General features: G+C 42.4%; 1 protein-coding gene across 1 annotated transcript in view; it reads left to right on the forward strand.

Annotated features, from left to right (window-relative positions):
• The window catches only part of EPC2 (enhancer of polycomb 2), a 125,143-nt gene that overhangs the window by 57,169 nt on the left and 52,501 nt on the right, over positions 1 to 15,473 (forward strand). Inside the window, exon 4 of the mRNA XM_006135681.3 lies at positions 10,426 to 10,632. Coding sequence (XP_006135743.1) covers positions 10,426 to 10,632 — 207 coding nt within the window. The remainder of the gene's footprint in view (positions 1 to 10,425; positions 10,633 to 15,473) is intronic.

Consider the following 15,473-nt stretch of genomic DNA (forward strand, 5'->3'; position numbering starts at 1 on the left):
CTGTGACAGTCCAGAGGGGCTCACCCTCAGCCAGCCTCTTTCACCTGCCTGGCGATTCTGTCTCTTCTACATGATATTATGAGAAGCAATCTCATTCCAGGCACATCCCATTTAATGGCACAACCAAACCCTTACCTTGCTTTAAGTTATTAAGCTGTGTAGTGAATTTGGTGGTCCTAGCTGTTACCATTTAGGAGGAGTTTTTGAAAACACACAGACAGGCAAGCCCTGCCAAATTTATAGTAAATTACATTACAGTAATGAAAGGTAATTCTAAAGACACTGTTGTCCTCTTTTGTTTCAAGTTTATAATAATAAACCTATAATATGATGGATCAGTGTCAAGTGAATAAACTAATGTTATTCTAGAAGATCATCTCCAATATAATCAGTCCTTTATTTTAAAAGAATGTTTATGTTCTTGTTTATTATGTGCCTGATGCTCGCTAGGAACAGAACTTGAATGAGAGAAGGATGTTCTTTTAGAATAAATGAGGAAGAATCTCAGAGTCTTAACAATATCTGTCCTGGAAGGAGCTGTGAATTTGCAAGTAGATGGACTGAACTGTAAAACAATTGATTAAGTGGATCCCCCAAGGATTGTGTTGAAAAGTAAAGGGAGTTGAATCATAGAATGTTAGAACTGGAAGAGACCTCGAGAGATCAAGTCCAGTCCCCTGCCCTCACGGCAGAACCAAGCACCATAGATCATCCCTGATATATGTCTATCCAATCTGCTCTTAAATATCTTCAGTCATGAAGATTCCACAACTTCCCTAGGCAATTTATTCCAGTGTTCAACCACCCTGACAGTTAGGAAGTTTTTCCTAATGTCCAACTGAAACCTTTCTTGTTGCAATATAAGCCCATTGCTTCTTGTCCTATCTTCAGAAGCTAAGGAGAAGAATTTTTCTCCCTTCTCCTTGTAACACCCTTTTAAATACTTGAAAACTGCTATCATATCCCCTCTCCATCTTCTCTTTTCTAAACTAAACAACCAGAATTCTTTCAGTCTTCCCTAATAGGTCATGTTTTCTAGACCTTTAATCATTTTGTTGCTCTTCTCTGTACCCTTTCCAATTTCTCCACATCTTTCTTGAAATGTGGTGCCCAGAACTGGACATGGTACTCCAACGGAGGCCTAATCAGTGCAGAGTAGAGCAGAAGAAGCGTAAATTCTAGTGTTTCTTTCATGGCTTTACAGGTTAAGGTAGTCAATTGATGATCAACAAGGGCCATCTATTTTTGGACTTGATATCTCAAGGGCTGTTTCATTTTGCTACTGAAGGAAAACCACATTGAAAATACTGTTTTATGAGAAGCTACCTTTGAACCATTTGTGGCTATCTCTCAAAGTGAGGCCGACGCTTAGCTGAGATCAAGAAATTTGTTTACTTACAGAATCCACAACTCTAGCTGGAATAGTCTTGGTTTGTACCAATGCTATGATGTAAAAAGCCAAAATGGTGCTCTGTTCCCTAAAATTTTGTTGTTGTTTTTTTTAACTAGCAAAGGGTTTGTGTCTCCGCATGTTGAGAAAGCAGGGTTCAGTTGTCAGTACTGAAGAGACACATTGGGTGAGTTCCAGTAGTGGCCAGATTTTTTCAGAGCAGTTGGAACAGATTTTGGCTAAACAAATAATAATTACTCCTTGGAACCAGTGTTGTGCTTCAAACTCTTGGCGTTTATCTCTGGTAAAACCGTGGCACTGGTTACTCTTCTTTGTTCCTCCATTAAAATAACCTGCCGGGTGACCATAATTAGGATGAACTTTCAGTCCTCTCATCATGATTTCCCTGATTGGTATTCCACAGTGCACATTTCTTGGTTCACAGGTTTATGTCTCAAATAAGTTGCACAGTAATCTTGACATTACTTTCCTTCCATTTAGGCCTATGCTGTCCTTTAATATTTAAAGAGCTTGGCATTTTCTGGATGTCACTGTGATCCTGAAATCTTACCTACACGAAGTCAAAGAAGTCAGTGGTTCAAATCCCCCCCCCGCTTTCTAGCCAAGAAAGAGCAGCTCACTTTTAGTTGGTCCTTCCTAACTGGATTTGAGAATGTATTAAAGAAGTGTGCATATATCAGATGACTTTGTGTCACCTGGTGTCATTAAGAATTGCTCTTTATCTGACTTCTTCTTGGGGAGTGTCTGTATAGAGGAAATGCCAAGCAGCTTTTTGATACTTTCTGCGTAACTTCATGGACCATTTTGTGAATTCTCAAGCTTCTGCTAATGCTCTGGGGTGTACAATTTCAGAGTACTGCAATGCAAGGATTTTCTAACTGACTTCATGAATTAGCCTCACTTCATATGAGTGTTAGGAACTACTAGGTAAAAACCAATCTCTAGATTGTTGGATCTCCATAAGCAGAAACAAGTTTGATCCTACCTATAAAATGTTTTTTTTATTTCTGTAAGGACTCTCCAAACTGTGGAATCTACCTAGGAATCCTAGTTGGTACATATTTTTTATTTTAGTTCTTTGAGTACTTGCTCATGTCAATTTCATTGTATGTGTGCACACACCCATCTACTCAGCTATCAGAAATTTTTGCCATAATCTGCCAGGGCTTGCTGTGTTACCTCTTTGGATGCTGCACTTGTGCTGGTATATCAGGTGCTGCCTTATATCTTCTCAGTTTCTTCTTGCCACCTCCGTTGATCTTCCTCGCTTGTTAAAGATTTGTGGTTTTCCTTATTTTGGACATTATGGCTTTAGGCTTGTATATACAGGCAGTTCCCCGGGTTACGTACAAGACAGGGACTGTAGGTTTGTTCTTAAGTTGAATCTGTATTTAAGTCGGAACTGGCGTCCAGATTCAGCCGCTGCTGAAACTGATCAGTTTCAACAGCGGCTGAATCTGGACGCCAGTTCTGACTTACATACAGATTCAACTTAAGAACCCCAGGCATCCCCAAGTCAGCTGCTGCTGAAACTGATCAGCGGCTGATTCCAGGAAGCCCGGGGTAGGGGCTTCCTGTAGTCAGCCACTGGTCAGTTTCAGCAGCAGCTGACTTGGGGACGCCTGGGGCAGAGCAGCTGGGGCTTTGCTCTGCTTTGCTCCCAGTCCCCCTGGTCTGCAGACCAGGGAGACAGGGAGCAAAGCGGCGGAACACTAGGGCAGCGGACATCCCAGACGCGTCTGGGCTGTCCGCTGCCCGCGTGTTCCGCCGCTTTGCTTCCTCTCCCTGGTCTCCTGGAGACCAGGGAGAGGGAGGGCCCCGTTCGTAACTGCGGATCCGACGTAAGTCGGATTCGCGTAACTCGGGGACTGCCTGTAGTTATCTTTAGTGCTGAGTACCTTTTAAGTGTTGAAGTTTGAGTTAGGGCCTTGGAAGGGCATACGCTAATTAAGGATGTTAAGTATCGGGTAATTAACTAATCAAATAGTTGATGAACTTAAACAACAAATGGTCTGGTAGCACTTTATAGACTAACAAAACGTGTAGATGGTATCATGAGCTTTCGTGGGCACAGCTCACTTCTTCAGATGTCTGGTCATCTGAAGAAGTGGGCTGTCCCACAAAAGCTCATGTTACCGTCTACATGTTCTGTTAGTCTGTACAGGATAAACTTAAAAAACAACAAATGGTCTACTAGCACTTTATAGATTAACTCAGCTACCCCCTGAAGCTTCCGAATAGTTGATGCATTTTGTTGATAGGGTGGCTCTGTCTTTGAAGTGTAGCAACAGCCCTAGTGATCCATTCCCCCCTGCAGACCTGAATCTTGTGGTGTCCAGACTCTTGGGTCCTCCTTTTGAACCCTTGGTTTCCTGCTCCCCCCTCCTGCTGTCCTGGAAGATCTCCTTTTTGCTTACTATAGCATCAGCCTATAGGGTGTTAGAGATCCGGGTGCTCAGTTTGGAACAACTCTATACAGTTTTCTTCAAGAACAAGGTGCAGCTGCTACCTCCCTAGGATTCCTACCCAAAGTTATGTCTGTTTCATGTTGGTCAGGATACATTTTTACTGGTCCTTTACGCAGTGTCCCATGCATCGGAAGAGGAATGGAGGCGTCACGCTCTGGACATCAGGTGAGTGCTGGCTTTCTACATAGAACAAAACTGTTCTGTAAGTTATTACAGCTGTTCCTCGCAGTGACAAATAGGATGAAAAGTCACCCTATATCTACGTAGAGGATCTCATCCTGAATCCCAGCCTGCATTCATTACTGTTATAAGCTGGCAAAGATACTCCTGCTGGCAGTTTTAATGGCTCAGGCCACTAAGAAACAGGCATCATCACCATCATTATTCCTGGCATAGGTGCCGATCCAAGTAGTCTGTCATGTTGTGACCTGGTCTTCTGTCCACAAGTTCACATTCCATTATTGCACTGACCCAGCAAGCTTGTGATGACGTTGGCAGAGCTATGCTACAATCTGCAAGGCTGTGAACTTTGAGCCCAGCTCCAAGGATTCTGCTTGTAAATCTCCCTACAAAGGAATTGACATGAGCAAGCTCAAAGGAAAAAAAAATGTTACCCACCTTTCATAACTGTTGCTTTTCAACATGTTGTTCATGTCCATTCCATTATTCAGTTTCCTACCCTTTGGTCAGAGTTGTCAACAAGAAGGAAACAAGAGGCCATAGGGTCTGCAGTGCCTGATAGACATAAAAGTGGCACTCATGGGGGCGATACAGCCAGCCCTAAAGATACTGCTATGGCAGAAATCTCCAATGACTGTGCATGTTCATGGATGTGAGCAATACAAAGAATAATAGTTATGAAAGCTGGGTAACTTTTTATTTTATTTGTAATGTGGGTCCTGTTAATGAAGATAAAAGCTGTTCAGTGAGGGTCAGTTGCAAGCTGAAGAGAAAAAGGATGCCAAATTGTTTTGTCAGCAAATTTGAAGAACTGCCTGATTAAGTAAAAGAACCCTTCCCCCTGCCCTCGTGTCCATATTGCTTGGAGCCCTTGTAGAAATGTAATTAGCAGGTAGGACTGGCCAGAAATCCATTTTCCTGGTACAGTAGAGAAAACAAAAGTTAAATAAGAAATCCTGATCTCAAAGTACAATTGATATTTTAAAACACCCCTAGCATTACCTATCCCATTGTGATGGTAGACGTACATGTGGCCTCCTCCCTCCCCACTGCTCCTAGAGCTGGGGAGGTTTGGGCTGCCTCAGGCCACTTCCTCTCTCCCTGTTCCTCCTGGGGTTTAGGGAGGCTCGGGACGTGCATCCTCTTCCTTACTCGCTGCTCCGGGAATGCTGGGGTGCATGCTCGCTCTTCTCCTCCCCATGGTGGAGGCAGGGCCTCAGAGGGATGGGTTAGGGCTGTAGGTGAGGCTGGGGGCCTGTCTCCCCCTAGAAATCTCTCAAGTCTTCTCAGATGTTCTCTGTGTCAGACGGCATGATGGATGTCTCTCCTTTTACGGTAATGTAGGTTAATAGGTTAATAAAGTAAACCAAAGGAATAAAAGCTGAGTATTTTAGAATTTCTAAAATGTTATTCATATTAGTAGATAGAATGGCCTTTTGAAAGTTTAATATATATTTGTATGTAGATGAAATGCATATACTTTTCTCTGATGATGCTATATGAGCATGTGTATGTGACCACTAAGGTAAGTATTCATTCCAGGTAGAATGGATTCATATAATTGTAGTGCAAGGCTACTCAACGTGCGGCCCACAGTCCATTTGTTTGTGGCCCAGAGTGCGGTTTGGGTTTACACAGGGCTCAATATGCAGCCCACGGGTGGGAGCCAAAACAAAAAAGTAGTCAACATAATGATCTTCCGTTGATATGTGTTTTAATTGTTTAATTCCTGGACTGTCATTCCTCATTAAAAGTGCTGTCTTATGTGTGGAAATTGGGTGAAAATGTCATTTTGTTAATAACAACTGACTGACTTAAATGGGGCCTGGGTGTTGTGTAGTATTGCCTTAATCTTTGTATTCATGCTGTCAGTGTGAAAGAAGCTATTTGCATATATTTACATATATATTTGCATGTATATGCAACCGCATTTAAGTTGCGGCTCTCGGCATGTGATGTAGCATTGTGGCGCCCCCCCCCCCCCCCGGGCTTTCAAAGTTGAGTAGCCTGCAGTAGTGTAAGGACAGCATTGCTGGCTTCCCTTTTTTGACATTGCTGTCTTTCCACTCTTATAGATTGCAAGCACATGGTAGCTGTGTCCATTCTGACTGGAATGAGTACTAGCTAAATAGCAGAGGTTATTATGGAAATCTATCTCTATATAAAAATGTTTTTCCTCCAGGGGAGGGGGGGAGCCAGGGAGATGTCATCACATCACTCTTCATCCCACCTGCCTCTTCCCCATCTCTCCCGGTCTCTCCCACAACTTGAGAAGGACCTCACTGCTTTCCCATGCCACTTGGAATTGCTATTTTAAACAAAGCCCTTATTCCCTTTCCTCCACCCCCATTCACAGGACTTTCAATGCCAAGAAACATGGCACAGTAGCTGGCAGACCTCACACTGCAGTTGTGACAGTACAGGGGAGGGGGAGGGGAGGGGAGGGTACAGTGCTCAGGACAGCAGCCTGGGGACAGGTGATAGGAGGACGGCTCCCAACCAGGCTTACATGCCAGCAGAGAGCTCTTGGGAGCTTTCCTGCCACCAGGCTCTTGGGGAGCTGGAGTGAGGTGCCCGGCTACCTGGAGTCTGACTGCCCCCGTGGAAACTTACCCCTTCCCCAGTGACTGCTCTTACTGCGGCTGCCAGAGCATCACAGAGCTGCCGCACCAACTTGTCTGCTTCTTCCCTCAGCTCCCAGTGGGTGGGCGGACGGCCCTGGGCTCTACAGGCAGGGCTAGGACAGTGGGAAGCGCAGGCAGGCCTGCATGGGGGAGAGTCTGTCTGGGCAAAAATCAAATTGGGGAAGAAAACTATTAGATCCTCCCCAGGGATAGTGCTTGGGGTGTGCTATAGACCACCAGGATCTAATTTGGATATGGATAGAGACCTCTATAATGTTTTTAATGAAGTAAATACTAATGGAAACTGCGTAATCATGGGAGACTTCAACTCTCCAGATATAGACTGGAGAACAAGTGCTAGTAATAATAATAGGGCTCAGATTTTCTTAGATGCGATAGCTGATGAATTCCTTCATCAAGTAGTTGCTGAACCAACAAGGGGGATGCCATTTTAGATTTGGTTTTGGCGAGTAGTGAGGACCTCATAGATGAAATGGTTGTAGGGGACAACCTTGGCTTGAGCAATCATGAGCTAATTCAGTTCAAACTAAATGGAAGGATAAACAAAAATAAATCTGAGACTAGGATTTTTGATTTCAAAAGGTCTAACTTGAATAAATTAAGGAAATTAGTTAGGGAAGTGGATTGGACTAAAGAACGTATGGATCTAAAGGCGGAGGAGGCCTGGGATTATTTTAAGTTACAATTGCAGAAGCTATCAGAATCCTGTATCCCAAGAAAGGGGAAAAAATTTATTGGCAGATGTTTTAGACCAAGCTTGATGAGCAAGCATCTCAGAGAGGTGATTAAGAAAAAGCAGAAAGCATATAAGGCGTGGAATATGGGAAGGACCAGCAAAGAAAGCTACCTTATTGAGGTTAGAGCATGTAGGGACAAAGTGAGAGATGCTAAAAGTCATGTAGAGTTGGACCTTGCAAAGGGAATTAAAACGAATAGTAAAAGATTTTATAGCCATATAAATAGGAAAAAAACAAAAAAAAGAAGTGGGACCGCTAATCACTGAGGATGGAGTAGCGGTTAAGGATAATCTAGGAATGGCCCAATATCTAAACAAATACTTTGCTTCAGTCTTTAATGAGGCTAATGAAGAGCTTAGGAATAATGCCAACATAACAAATGGGAATAAGGATATGGAGGTAGATATTACAATATCCGAGGTAAAAACCAAATTGGAACAGCTTAATGGGAGTAAATCGGGGGGCCCAGATAATCTTCATCCAAGAATATTAAAGGAACTGGCACATGAAATTGTAAATCCATTTGCAAAATTTTTTAATAAATCTCTAACCTCAGGGGTTGTACCATTTGACTGGAGAATTGCTAATATAGTTCCTATTTTTAAGAAAGGGAAAAAAAGCGACCTGGGTAACTACAGGCCTGTTAGTTTGACATCTGTAGTATGCAAGGTCTTAGAAAAAATGTTGAAGGAGAAAGTAGTTAGGGACATTGAGGTTAATGGCAATTGGGACAAATTACAACATGGTTTTACAAAAGGTAGATGGTGCCAAACAACCTGATCTCCTTCTTTGAGAAAGTAACAGTTTTGTTAGATAAAGGAAATGCAGTGGATCTAATCTACCTCGATTTCAGTAAGGCATTTGATACAGTACCACATGGGGAATTATTGGTTAAATTGGAAAAGATGGGGATTAATATGAAAATTGAGAGGTGGATAAGCAACAGGTTAAAGGGAGACTACAGTGGGTCATACTGAAAGGTGAACTGTCAGGTTGGAGAGAGGTTACTAGCGGAGTTCCTCAGGGATCAGTTTTGGGACCAATCTTATTTAATATTTTTATTACTGACCTCGGCACCAAAAGTGGAAGTGTGCTAATAAAGTTTGCGGATGACACAAAGTTGGGAGGTATTGCCAATTCAGAAAAGGATCGGGATATCCTACAGGAAGATCTGGATGATCTTGTAAATTGGAGTGATAGCAATAGGATGAAATTTAATAGTGAGAAGTTTAAGGTTATGCATTTAGGGATTAACAACAGGAATTTTAGTTATAAGCTGGGGACACATCAGTTGGAAGTAACGGAGGAGGAGAAGGACCTAGGAGTCCTGGCTGATCACAGGATGACTATGAGCCGCCATTGTGACATGGCCGTGAAAAAGGCTAATACGGTCTTGGGATGCATTAGGCGAGGTATTTCCAGTAGAAATAAGGAGGTGTTAGTGCTGTTATACAAGGCACTGGTGAGACCCCATTTTGAATACTGTGTGCAGTTCTGGTCTCCCATGTTTAAGAAGGATGAATTCAAACTGCAACAGGTACAAAGAAGGGCCACTAGGATGATCCGAGGAATGGAAAACCTGTCTTATGAAAGGAGACTCAAGGAGCTTGGCTTGTTTACCTTAACCAAAAGAAGGCTGAGGGGAGACATGATTGCACTCTTTAAATATATTAGAGGGATAAATACCAGTGAGGGAGAGGAATTATTTAAGCTTAATACCAATGTGGACACAAGAACAAATGGATATAAACTGGCTATTAGGAAGTTTAGACTCGAAATTAGACAAAGGTTTCTAACCATTAGAGGAGTGAAGTTCTAGAACAGCCAAGGGAAGTAGTGGGGGCAAAAGACCTATCTGGCTTCAAGATTAAGCTAGATGGGTTTATGAAGGGGATGGTTTGATGGGATAACATGATTTTGGCAACTAATTGACTTTTCACTATCAGTGGTAAATAGGCCAATGGTGGGATGATAGGAGTTACTATAGAGAACTTTTTCCTGGGTGTCTGGCTGGTGAGTCTTGCCCACATGCTCAGGCTTCAGCTGATTGCCATATTTGGGGTCGGGAAGGAATGTTCCTCCAGGGTAGATTGGCAGAGGCCCTGGAGGTTTTTTGCCTTCCTCTGTAGCATGGGGCACGAATCACTTGCTGGGGGATTCTCTCCATCTTGGGGTCCTTAAACCATTTGAGGACTTCAATATCTGAGATATCGGTGAGAAGATTATTCTAGGAGAGGGTGGGTGAGATTCTGTGGCCTGCATTGTTCGGGGGGGGGGGGGCAGGGAGTTCAGACTAGATGATCATAATGGTCCCTTCTGACCTTAAAGTCTATGAGTCTATGCCATGTCCGGGGAGGGGAGGGAGGGAGAGGGGGAAGGAGAAGGGACCCTGGCTCACAGGAGTTGGAGAGGAAGAAGGGGGGTGGGTCTGGGCTGGCACAGCAGGGGGTAGGGAGGAGGAGAAGGGGGCCTAGGCTGCCTGGGGGCGAGCGGGGGATAGGGAGCAAGACTAGGGGGCTGGGGATTGCATAGCAGGGGGTTGAGGAGGAAAGGAAGAGGCCCACTCTGACAGTGGGGAGAAGGGTCCCAGGCTGGTTCAGCCACAGCCTGGCCCTTTCTGGTAGGTGGGGCCAGAGCTGGGACTGTGTATCCCCCGCGAGAGGGGGATTGGCGAGTGCAGTGAGCAGGATGCGCAGCCCACTAGTATCACTTAAAAAAAAATCTCTTGCTGATGTCTGTCATGGTCTTTTACCTTCGGTGTGGGTGGTAGTCTTAGCTCTTCCTCATATGCCATTGCCAGAGAACTCCTTTTGAGGCTGAGTACATTACTTTCATGATTCACTGCAAATCAGGTCTTTCAATGTAAAGCTTAGGTTTATCTAAGCTTAGGTTTATCTAAACTTTAGAAAAAAGTACGAATGGAGATTATAAATGACTTTCTCACTGCTATTTCTACTGAATTACATCTTTGTGTTTTCTTTCAGCTTGTAACACTTCAGGAAGCTAAATTGCTGCTAAATGAGGATGATTATCTTATTAAAGCTGTCTATGACTACTGGGTGAGAAAACGTAAGAACTGCAGGGGGCCATCCCTTATCCCTCAAATCAAACAAGAAAAAAGAGACGGTTCCACAAATAATGACCCTTATGTTGCCTTTCGGAGGAGAACTGAGAAAATGCAGACTCGAAAGGTAATTTATGAGTATTGGGCTGCATCCTGCGTCATGCTATGGTTCCAGTCCAGCAGAGACCACAAGGCTTCAGCGCCTTGTAGGATAACCCCATAATATTCTTAAAATTAGTAATCTATCAACTAATGTTTTTGTACTACATTCCTCATTGTCAGGGCTCGACAAACGATACGCGGCGCGTATTCATTCATTTGCGGTGCTCGCATGCGCAATGCGGCTCTTGCGCATGCCCAGTACGGGGCTGACAAGCGGTTTTTGCTGCTGCTCGTCAAGCCCTGCTCATTGTAGTATCTAACTAATGGCCTTGTTAAACTGACGCAATCAATTTGTAAGCTAGACTCTTTCCTAAAAATAAAAATAGCTGCTTTTGTGCTTTAGAACCCCTACCATCTTTTGTGGTTTTGCAGTCAGTTTCCTGTGCAGTACCTGATCATTTCAGTAGAACATTTATTTGACATGCTTATCCATTGTTGTTGGGCGGTAGAGGCAGGAGTGGCCTGAGGCTGGCTGCGGCAGCTGGCGCCCCAGGCAGAAGGCGCGATCGGTGCCCCCGCCTGCACGGCCGTCAATGGCCGTGACGTCATCATCGGGCGCTTGGGCCAGCAGTGCCCTAGGCAACTGCTTAGTTTGCCTAGCCTCCCTGGCTGCCCCTGGGTAGAGGGTTACGATGCAACTGATAAGAGGTGAAGAAATAAGTAATAAGACTCCTTGTCCTGTCCACAAGTGGGAGGAAAAGTGGCAATGTATCTTTTTTTCAACTGTTTCTTGGGTGCAAAAAAACCCCTCATACAATATCCTATTCTTCTTGGATGTCAAAGGCTCCATTTGTTCCTAAACATCCATATTCCTCCAGACAATTTCAGCAGTGTAGAGTTGCATTTTCCTTACAAAAACATATCGTGTACTGAAAATTTAAAGGGCAGTGTAAAATAAACTGAATTTAACATTAGAGTAAAACATTGCACAAATGGTAGAATTTATCTTCTTGTTTAATTAAAAAAACTCAATTAAACATTACTCAAAGCTGCTACAGAATTACACCTTAAAATGTTTCAGAAAATATAGGGTGACTTTTTAATTTCTTTTTTTACCCAAAAAGATAGTAGTGTTTGGACATCTAAGATGCCAGTGGAAATGAGGTAGGATGAGAGGGTGAAGTAGGGAAAGAACAAGTTACATCACCAAAGCCTGATGAAATATGTTCCAGAATAATCAGGAAGCTGACTGAGGAAATATGAGCCATTAGCCATTATCTTTGAAAAGTCATGGAACATGGGAGAGAAAAGAAAAATATAGTGCCAGTCTATGAAAAAGAAAACAACCCTGGGAATTACAGACCAGTCAGCTTAACTTCACTACCTGGAAAGAAAATGGAGCAAATAGTTAAGCAGTAAATTTGTAGAAGTTTAGAGGAGGGGTGGGGAACCTTTTTGGGTTGGGGACTGCTGACCCACAGAAAAATCAGTCAGGCAAGGGGTAACGGGCTGAAGTGCCAGTGTGCGCTCCCCAATGCGGGGGGGGGGGAGGGTCCAGATCCAGGCAAGCTGGGGACTGCATTTGGCCCCAGGAGTGAAGTTCCCCACTCCGGATTTAGAAGATCATAAGGTAGTAAGTGACAGCATGAATTTGTCCAGAACAAATAATATTAAACCAACCTGTTTTGGTAAAGTCTTGTGGAAAGCAATAGATGTGGTATACCTAGATTTTAATAACACTTTTGGTACTGTCTCATATGACCTTGTCATAAACAAACTAGGGAAATACAACTTAGATGGAGCTACTATAAAGTGTGTGCATAAACAGGTGGAAAACTGTTCCTAGAGAGTAGTTATCAGTGGTTCACAGTCAAGTTGGAAGGGCATATCAAGTGAGGTCCTGCAGGGATCAGTTATGGATCCAGTTCTTTTCAATATCTTCACTTGTGATTTAGTTAGCGGTATAGAGAGTACTCTTATAAAGTTTGAGGATGATGCCAACATGGGAGGGGTTGCAGACGCTTTGGGGGATACAATTAAAATTCAAAATAAACTGGACAATCTGGAGAAATAATCAGAGGTAAAAAGGATGAAATTCAATAAAGAGAAATGCAAAGTACTCCACCTTAGGAAGGAACAATCAGTTACACACCACACAATATGGGAAATGATTGCCTAGGAAAGAATACTGCAGAAAGATCTGGGTTTCATAGTGGATCACAAATTAAATGAGTCAATAATGGAACACTATTGGGGCGGCAGGGGGAGAAACAAACATAATTTTGGGATGTATTGGCAGGGGACTCGAAACTTGAGAAATAATTCTTCTGCTCTGCTCCTTACTGATTAGGCCTCAACTGGAGTATTGTGTCCAGTTCTGGGTGTCACATTTCAGGAAAGATGTGAGCAAATTCTCACGAAAGCTTATGCCCTAATAAATCTGTTAGTCTCTAAGTTGCCACAAGATTCCTCATTTTATTTTGTTTTTTTTAAATGGGTTTGTTTAGTCTGGAGAGGACTAAAAAGGGAAAGAAGTTTTCACGTACATGAAAGGCTGTTACAAAGAGGTGGGAGAAAAATTGTTCTTAACCTTTGAGAATAGGACAAGATGCAGTGGACTTAATTGCAGCAAGGGTGGTTCAGGTTGGATATTAGGAAAAAGTCAGTGACTAGAAGCACTGTCCCTTCCCCTCAGCCCATGAGGCTGGAGCATCAGAGGAGTGAGGTATCTTAGTTGGGGGCCATGTCAGTGAGGAATTGGGGGGGTTTTGGAGGAGTTTTTTTGTTTCTCACTTGTGTTGCCCCCAACTGATTTTTCTGTGGGTCAGTGGGTCAATCCAAAAAAGGTTCCCCACTCCTGCTATAAATAAAGAAAACATTGAAACCGTTGCTCATGGACATACATTAATATTTTACTTTATTTAAAATGAAGTTTAATAAATTAAAATGAGAATGTTAAAATGCTTAATCTGTTTAATAATTTAAATTAAACTGTTCTCCCTAGCTGCAGCTTTTCGGAAAATATCATCACAGTACCCATCCTGCCCCATCCCCCTCCTCCTCCTGGCATGCAGATCTGTAAATAGAAGTGAATAAATTAAATCTTGGCATGCCACTTCTGAAAGGTTTCTGACCCTGGGCCTAGATAATGCTTAGTCCTGCCATTAGAGCAGAAACTCTTGAGGTCTCTTTCAATTCTGTGATTTTATTCCTTGATAGAGTTTATGTACAGCTTACCATGGAGCATATGAATGGATTTTAAGCAAAATTTCTCATGCTCAATACATCTACCAATCCATAGATTGATCGTTACAAGATTGGCACCTTCTTCCTAACGTACAGAAATTTTGCAGGTGTGGTTTTTTGAGGGGGAAGGGGTGCTGAACCATCGTAAGTGATACCCATTGAAATCCCAGTTCACCACATCTGTATTTGCAGATGGAGTTGTTCTCAACCTGTCTGTCTAGTTTCCCATGCTTCATCTTTTATATTCATTATTTTAACTTTTTTTACTGTTAAGATTCACATCTCCTTAAGTCAGATGACAGCTCATGTTTATGATATTCTGCTTTCTGTTACATTCCATAATTTAGGAGCATATTTGTAACAGAGTAAAACAAAGGTAATCCTATTTCTTCAGAAACAAACTGGCTTGCATTTAACATCATTTATTATAATAGCTGTCCCCTCAGCTTGGAGACAGTATGGGTACCTAAGAGGCTATCCAATTAGATTGTGTGATTTTCTTTTGATTAGGCAAACACCACAGTTGTTCAGTAAAGGACTGTAGAAAGTGCTTCAGGTTATACCTAGACATATGCAGACCTATGAGAAGAGACATATTTTTTGTAACCAACCTCAAAATTTTTTTGTTAAGGCTGGATCCTAGTTGGAGATTTTCTCCCAAATAAACCTTAAGACTGATTTAATGTTATGGTAGAAAAGACCAGATTTAAACCTGGCTGGCTTACATGCTTTTAGGCTAGACTGATGAATTTACAGACATGGAAATCAAGATAACTAGTTTTAAACCAACAGTTTTGCCTATTAAATATAAAACCCTCCTCCCCTTTTAAGGCAAGATTTCTAGCTAAGATGGAGGGTTCTGTAAGGCCATTGACCTGCAGTTTTGTTGCCCCTTTCTCTTCTTCCCTTGGAAAATGACCAGGCATATTGTGGAACCTGTGTAATGAAAATCAAATTTAGGGACAGTTCATAGATCAGTAATCTTTAAATCAAGAACAAAGGGGCTAATAGTTAAATGTTAATACAGCAATGTAGGCTATTTAAACAACTAATGCGCTTTCCATGTATAATACACAGGACTCGCCAAACCGCGGCGAGCCCCGCTCGCCAGCCACGCGGTTTGGCACGCTGTGCATGCACTGACTGCGCTGCATGGCTGTGCTGGCTTGTAATCTATTTGCCTCGGGCGAGTAAATTACATTAATTGTTGAGCCCTGATAATACACATAATTTATTAATATAAGATGCTTGTAATATATTACATTTTTAGCTGGAACATAGTTATAGTCTCAATAGTTATCTAAGTTGAAGTGCAATGTGAGGAGTATTTGCTTCAGACATACACAGTGTAGATAATTTCAGTAGGGAAAATTGTGTCCATATTTTCTGTAAATTAAAGGCACAAGATAATGTACAATAAATTGGATTTAAATTCAAACTGCTCATGCTTACAAGTGGTAAAATAAAGTTAGTTTTCAGTTATCTGGATAAGAATATCCGTTATACTTTTTATAAATAACTTTTACCTTTTGGGTTTGTGTATATATGCAGGTAAAATACAAATATGAAGTCTAGATTGTGATGTAGTTATTCTCACATACTAATGACTTTATATCCGAT

The sequence above is a fragment of the Pelodiscus sinensis genome, chromosome 7 (assembly GCF_052426305.1).
Source record: "Pelodiscus sinensis isolate ZL-2025 chromosome 7, ASM5242630v1, whole genome shotgun sequence".
In the NCBI taxonomy this organism is placed as follows: Eukaryota; Metazoa; Chordata; order Testudines; family Trionychidae; genus Pelodiscus; species Pelodiscus sinensis.